This window comes from Marmota monax, unplaced genomic scaffold (genome assembly GCF_021218885.2).
Source record: "Marmota monax isolate L192 unplaced genomic scaffold, Marmota_monax_Labrador192_F-V1.1 WCK01_AAM20220418_F8-fsc02883, whole genome shotgun sequence".
Classification (NCBI taxonomy): domain Eukaryota; kingdom Metazoa; phylum Chordata; class Mammalia; order Rodentia; family Sciuridae; genus Marmota; species Marmota monax.
In genome coordinates, this window is record NW_026692889.1 from 1 (window position 1) to 7,856 (window position 7,856).

At 43.7% G+C, this 7,856-nt stretch overlaps 1 protein-coding gene across 1 annotated transcript; it reads left to right on the top strand.

Annotated features, from left to right (window-relative positions):
- The first annotated feature begins 9 nt into the window (after positions 1–9).
- On the top strand, positions 10–5,326 carry LOC124096659 (bromodomain and PHD finger-containing protein 3-like). Its single transcript, XM_046450580.2, has 2 exons — positions 10–1,295; positions 4,126–5,326. The coding sequence occupies exons 1-2, from the start codon at positions 10–12 to the stop codon at positions 4,346–4,348; spliced, it is 1,509 nt and encodes a 502-aa protein (XP_046306536.2). The 3' UTR covers positions 4,349–5,326.
- The last annotated feature ends 2,530 nt before the right edge of the window (positions 5,327–7,856 follow it).

A 7,856-nucleotide genomic window follows, 5' to 3' on the forward strand; every position in this document is an offset into this window, starting at 1 on the left:
AATACATGTATGTACACAAGCAGATATATACATTATGTAATACTTTGTTCCGAATGCAATAGTAACAAAGAAAACAGTGAGCAGCCTCAGTTCCCAGGCAAGTCCAAGAAAACGTCATCCAAGGGCAAAAAGAAGGAATCCTGCTCTAAGCATGCATCTGGAACTTCCTTCCACCTCCCACAGCCCAGCTTCCGTGTGGTGGATCCAGGCAGCCAGCCTGAAGCACCCCCATTGCCCGCTGCCTATTACCGCTACATTGAGAAGCCACCTGAAGACCTGGATGCAGAGGTAGAGTATGACATGGATGAGGAGGACCTTGCCTGGCTGGACATGGTGAATGAAAAGCGGCGAGTAGATGGGCACAGTTTGGTGTCAGCAGACACCTTTGAGCTGCTGGTGGACCGGCTTGAGAAGGAGTCATACTTGGAGAGTCGTAGCAGTGGGGCCCAACAGTCACTCATTGATGAAGATGCCTTCTGCTGTGTATGCCTGGATGATGAATGTCATAATAGCAATGTCATTCTTTTCTGTGACATCTGTAACCTGGCCGTACATCAGGAGTGCTATGGTGTACCCTATATCCCCGAGGGCCAGTGGTTATGCCGCTGCTGCCTGCAGTCTCCCTCTCGGCCTGTGGATTGTGTCCTCTGCCCCAACAAGGGTGGTGCCTTCAAACAGACCAGTGATGGGCATTGGGCCCATGTAGTGTGTGCCATCTGGATTCCAGAAGTCTGTTTTGCTAACACTGTCTTCCTGGAGCCTATTGAGGGCATCGACAACATCCCACCTGCCCGATGGAAACTCACCTGCTATATCTGCAAGCAGAAGGGGCTGGGTGCAGCTATCCAGTGCCATAAAGTGAACTGCTACACAGCCTTCCATGTGACATGTGCACAGCGGGCTGGGCTCTTCATGAAGATTGAGCCCATGCGAGAAACCAGCCTCAATGGCACCATCTTCACCGTGCGTAAGACCGCCTACTGTGAGGCCCACTCGCCACCAGGTTCTGCCACTGCCAGGAGGAAGGGTGACTCCCCCAGAAGCCTCAGTGAGGCTGGGGACGAGGATGGGCTGAAGGAGGGTGGTGGGGAGGAAGAAGAAGAGGAAGAAGTGGAGGAGGAGGAGCAGGAAGGCCAAAGTGGGGTGGGTGGCCCTCTGAAGGGAGTGCCCAAGAAGAACAAGATGAGTTTGAAGCAAAAGATCAAGAAGGAGCCAGAGGAAGCAGGCCGAGACACACCCACCATGGGGACCGCCACTGTCCCCATGGTCACTGTCCCACAGATACCCTCTTACAGGTGAGCCTGCCCAGATGGACTCTTTAACGATTCATGATTTCTTCTTGGTTTGGTCTTGGCTTTGGGCCAGGCCTTCCTCAAATATGGTTGGTGGATGTCTTTTTCTATGCCCCATATTTAAATATCTCCTTTGGATTCTGGCTCACCCAGCTTGTTTTGTGGTTTTGATTGTATCCTCATAGTAATGTGTTTCCTTTGGTTCCGGGTAAAGCAAAACACTTGAGTTGCTTAGAAACTCGGGTAACAGGATATATAAGGTAGTATTTTTTAGAAGGGCACTAATTGGCATTTTGGACAGAATAATTCTTCATTGTTAGAACTGTCCCTTACATTTCTAAATGTTTATTAGCATCCTTGCTCTTGGTAAATGCGTTTCATCCCATCCAATTGCCTGATCTTTGTGAAAACCTCACACGAGTTTCCAAACACCCCTGGGTGAATAGAAGTATTCCTAATTTGGAACCACTCTGATAAGGGGTTGACAGGTTTTCTGTACAACAAACTCTGTCCTGGGTGTATCAGGGACTTTGTATGAGGGGGTGGCAGTGTGGGAAGAACGTTTTATTCCTTCTTTTCAGAATCTTTAGATTTAGGGGAAAATTTAGCTGTGTAACTAAAACTCCTGGGCCCCCATTGAAGCTGTAGAGAAATCATTGTACTTGTTTTAAAATCTCAGTTAAGTTGTTGAAGCAGTTAGGTGGGAATTTGGTAGAAAAGCAAGAAACAAGGAGGATTTTCCAGCAGGGGCTCATCTCAAGGGTGATTCATTAGCAAGTATACAGGATTAGAGCAGGAAGGAATGTTGGAGATTGTTCATCTAATGTAGTCCTTGCACCTTCTCCCATACCCCCAGATGAAGAAACCACGGCCCCGGGAGGTAAAGTTGTTTACATCTTTATTCATTCAATGATATATTTATTGAGCACTTACTACATGCCACATCCTGTTCTAAGAAATGGGACCAGGTGAAAAGTGACAGATTTGGATTACAAGCTGTAGCTCATGATACCTCGAGGCTAGTACTGTCGCCTCCATGAAAAGGTTAGGGAGAAAGGAATACTGGAAGATTGTGGGGAATGAAAAGTATGAAATCTGTTTACATTTCTGGTTGGACAAATCTGCCTAACCAGACTTGGCAGACGAGGAAGAAGACATAAAAGTGAGACCAAGGCAGGGATGCTCTTGTTGCAACCTATGGCCCAAGTTAGAATTCCAGTGATTCTGGGTGTATTCTAGGCATAGAGCTGTTCTAGGCTACCTCTTCCCTGAGGTAAGTAGATCCATGCTTTGTCCCTGTCTGTAGTGTGACTAGGCCCTGGGGCTAGATCTTTGGGTGTCATGTCTGTCCTTCTAGAGCCTCTCCCAGGCACCAGCTACACTGACTAACAGCCAGACGGACCTTCTGTTACTTAGTACTTATATGACTCGACATGTTGCTTAACAGCTCTAAGTCTTAGTTAGTTTATTTATAAATGAATCGTCACATAGAATTCTGAAAACTAAATGAGGTAATATTAGTAAAGCACTTAGCACAGTGTCTGGCAAATAGTAAGTACTCAATAAATGGTGGTCACTGCTGCTGCTGCTATTTTATTATTATTATTCTTTTCCCTACTTGCACAAATGCTGTTGGGGCCCCCCATGGCCAAAAGGTTGTAGAGGGAGGGGGCTGCCTGCATCTGGGCAGGTGTGCTTGGCATGGGCATTGGTGGGGATCTGTCCTTTGGGGAAAGGTGTAGGTCTTGATTTTATAAGCTTGGCTTTGGGGCAGGAGTGTCTGACTGTGAAGATGAACAACACCCAAGTAAGCAATGTCCTGCCCAACATGCCCATCCTTCTAAGGTTCCGCCTTCTTGATTAACCACACTTATTTTCTTTTCAGTGGAGTGGGGTGAAGAGACAAAACAGAGGAAATAACACAGGAGCACTGAGACCTGACTTACCCTGTGGAGAAACAATTTTGAATGCACCATGGTAGAGCAGAGAGATCATAGATTCAGATCTCACTCAGATCCACCATCTTATTAACTGCATCCATTGCATTGACCATTTATTCAATTGATACATCTAAGCTGCTTTTCTGTCTTTTGTGACGTAAATAGTGTTTCTCCTCCTACAGTGTGGGCATTAACATAGAAATTTTAGGTTCTTACTGGTTCCTTCCACCCCAGGTGTTACAGGCCTAACCCCAGACCTTAAGACTTCTCTTTTGGGTAGTTTAGCTAGGTTTTCCCTCAGATCCTCCATCCTACACCTTTAGATCCATTTTTTTCTCCATTTGGCTCAAAATTAGGCATTTTTAGGCTGTTGATTTTTAAAAATGAAAATCAGAGATCAAACAACTCTTAAAGGGTTGCATTTGGGCTCAGAAAGCAGTAACCTGATGTATTCCTACTGGTTTTTCCTTCCTTCTTGATTGTGAGCTGGGATCCTCAGCCACATGAGGCAGTAATAGTGACCACATTGCCCATAGCTTATTTAAGTTCCTGTTTCTTTTGCTGCCTTTACTAATAGGAGGGTGGAGGTTTTAGTGTACAGGCCCATTTCTCAGATAATACTTGGAATAAAGGAGTCCAGGATCACAGGAAATAGGTTCTTTTGGAGGATCAAGGCTGTGACACAGGAGGTGGAAAAGCAAGTAAAGTACCTCTTGCTGAATCTGAGCTGCTTAACTTTGCTATCTTTTTCAAGGCTTTCTCTGAGGTGAGGCATTTGGCTATTTTATTCTATCTTCCTCTCAGAAATGAACCGGGTTCTGGATAGGATGTGTGGGCTATAATCTGGGCTGCCCTCTGACCCTATCTTTCACTTCTCTGTGCCTCTACTCAAGGTTGAACAAGATCTGTAGTGGTCTCTCCTTTCAGAGGAAAAACCAGTTCATGCAGCGGCTTCACAACTACTGGCTGTTGAAGCGGCAGGCACGGAATGGTGTCCCCCTCATCCGGCGCCTGCACTCTCACTTGCAATCCCAAAGAAACGCTGAACAGGTAGGTGGAGTGATGATTGGAGGCTGGTGGAGGGAGGTTGAGCCTGAAGGAGAAGTGAAGATTTGAGAGGAGGGGCTGGCGCCTATCCCTGAGTTCTCTGTGGAGCCTTTTATACAGATGATCACCCTGCTGGGTAGTCTGTCCTGGAAATAACCTCCAGCACTACAGATATCTTCAGACCTAACAGCAGCCCTTTCTGGATGGTAGAGGCTTGACTTAGGAGCAAATTCTAGGGGAGAGTGTAGGGCCAGCTCAACTTTCCCTATAGTGGGGAAACCCTCCAGATGGGACAGAAAGGAAGAAGAGCCAGGGTGGCTGCATTGTGTGAATTAGAAAAAGGCGCCCTTTTCTCAAGACAGTACACTGCCATCTGCCAAAAAATGTGTCATAGTAAATAAAAAAACTTATGATCTTATTATAGTGCACAGCTCACCCAATTGTGGTGGCCTTTAGCCGTTAACAACTATAGTTGCTGCATATTTTATGTTTTGTTTTTTTTTTTTGCTCCTGATTTTCCTTCCAGTATTTACATCTTCCGTTTTCTCTCCCTCTTTACATCCTTCATTACTTCTGCCTTTAAATCATCCCACAGTGTTGTTCCAGAAAAGAAAGAAACCTTCCTGTTACTGGTGCATTCTGTTTGATCTTAGTTTGCCTTTTGTAACTAAGTTCCTGAAGTACAAACCTATGTCTGGTTCCTCTTGAGCCTTCTGGACCATTTGCTTCCCTGAATTCTCCCTTACGTCAGTGACCTCCTCCAGCAAGTCTTTCCTTAAATTCCCACCATACTGCCCATCAAGATGCATTTCTTTCTTTTCTTTTCTTTTTGTAAAAAAATTTTTTGTTTAGTTGTTGAGGGACCTTTATTTTATTTATTTGTTTGCGGTGCTTAGAATTGAAGCCAGTGCCTCACACATGTTAGGCAAGCGCTCTTACCACTGAGCCACAACCCCAGCCCCAAGATGCATTTCTTTTTGGGTCTTTGTTTGTCTAAGCTTTTCCGTGATATCATTTCCCATCTCTTCTACCCCTCTGATTGTACCTTTTGCTTATCCCTTTTTTAAGTCTTTAACAGTAATATTCCCTCTGCTGCCTGCTTATTTACTTAGAGAGCAAGTCCAAGTAAAAATAATTGAAAATAACTGTTGTGTCAGTATCTCCAGATTTTTTGCTATTCTCATCCCTTTTTTCTGTCCTCAGTCCCTTTGGGATCCTTCCATGTGTAGGTAGTTACTGTAACTCAGATTCTGGAACCTGAATGAATTATCTTCCTTCCTTTTAGTAAACTTATTTTCTCATTTTTGCCGTGGAACTCTTCCCCCTCCTGACTTCATATCAAGAATTCTCCACCTTAGAGTTACTTTTGACTTTTACCCTATAATGAGTCAGAATTAATCATTCTTTAAGCTATTGGGGGGATTTATCAGTTTAGTCCTTTGTCTTTATTTTATGCTACCTTGCCTATCCATGCCCCCTCAGTCTCAGCAATAGTTTTCTTTTCAACAATAGTTTTGTAGGTGTCTCCAGCCTCTAATTCTTTGCTCTACGACTGGTGGGGTCACATATACTGTTTTTCCATTCTATCACTTCCTTTTCCAGAATATACTTTCCCTCTCCAAGGAGGCCAAGTCCAGGTTCTTTACCCTGGCATTTGAGGCTTCTTGTCAGCTGGATCCTGGGTTCTATGGCTTTTGTGGTTCTCCAGCTTCTCTACTTTGGCCAGCCCATTTTACTCAACTAAACACAGAATCACTAATTCTACCTCTACATTTCTGTCCCTCTGGTCCTGTCAGTTCCAGAAGAGACCTCCCTTACTGCTTAGCCTATCTATGTCTACTACTGTATGCAAAAGCTCTTGCAGGATACTCCCAAGGAAACTTTTCCCTATCTAACCCCCACCTCTCTACTTTCTGTCTTGTCCGCATTTTATGTGCAGTTTTACATTATCAGTTTTTTTTTTTTCAGATTTTTTTTCTTTTTTTTATTTTATTTTTTTTTTATTGTTGGTTGTTCAAAACATTACATAGTTCTTGATATATCATCTTTCACACTTTGCTTCAAGTGGGTTATGAACTCCCATTTTTAGCCCATATACAGCTTGCAGAATCACATCAATTACACATCCATTGATTTACATATTGCCATACTAGTGACTGTCATGTTCTGCTACCTTTCCTATCCTCTACTATCCCCCCTCCCCTCCCCTCCCCACCCCTCTTCTCTCTCTACCCCCTCTATTGACCTTCATTTCTCCCCCTTGTATTATTTTTCCCTTTCCCCTCATTTCCTCTTGTATGTTCTTTTGTATAACCCTGAGGGTCTCCTTCCATTTCCATGCAATTTCCCTTTTCTCTCCCTTTCCCTCCCACCTCTCATCTCTGTTTAATGTTAATCTTCTTCTCATGCTCTTCGTCCCTACTCTGTTCTTAGTTACTCTCCTTATATCAAAGGAGACATTTGGCATTTGCTTTTTAGGGATTGGCTAGCTTCACTTAGCATAATCTGCTCTAGTGCCATCCATTTCCCTGTAAATTCTATGATTTTGTCATTTTTTAATGCAGAGTAATACTCCATTGTGTATAAATGCCACATTTTTTTAATCCATTCGTCTATTGAAGGGCATCTGGGTTGGTTCCAAAGTCTTGCTATTGTGAATTGAGCTGCTATGAACATCGATGTAGCAGTGTCCCTGTAGCATGCTCTTTTTAGGTCTTTAGGGAATAGACCAAGAAGGGGAATAGCTGGGTCAAATGGTGGCTCCATTCCCAGCTTTCCAAGAAATCTCCATACTGCTTTCCAAATTGGCTGCACCAATTTGCAGTCCCACCAGCAATGTACAAGAGTACCCTTTTCCCTACATCCTCGCCAGCACTTGTTGTTGTTTGACTTCATAATGGCTGCCAATCTTACTGGAGTGAGATGGTATCTTAGGGTGGTTTTGATTTGCATTTCTCTGACTGCTAGAGATGGTGAGCATTTTTTCATGTACTTGTTGATTGATTGTATGTCCTCCTCTGAGAAGTGTCTGTTCAGGTCCTTGGCCCATTTGTTGATTGGGTTGTTTGTTCTCTTATTGTCTAATTTTTTGAGTTCTTTGTATACTCTGGATATTAGGGCTCTGTCTGAAGTGTGAGGAGTAAAGATTTGTTCCCAGGACGTAGGCTCTCTATTTACCTCTCTTATTGTTTCTTTAGCTGAGAAAAAACTTTTTAGTTTGAGTAAGTCCCATTTGTTGATTCTAGTTATTAACTTTTGTGCTATGGGTGTCCTATTGAGGAATTTGGAGCCCGACCCCACAGTATGTAGATCGTAGCCAACTTTTTCTTCTATCAGACGGCGTGTCTCTGATTTGATATCAAGCTCCTTGATCCATTTTGAATTAACTTTTGTGCATGGCGAGAGAAAGGGATTCAGTTTCATTTTGTTGCATACGGATTTCCAGTTTTCCCAGCACCATTTGTTGAAGATGCTATCCTTTCTCCATTGCATGCTTTTAGCCCCTTTATCAAATATAAGATAGTTGTAGTTTTGTGGATTGGTTTCTGTGTCCTCTATTCTGTACCAACATTATCAG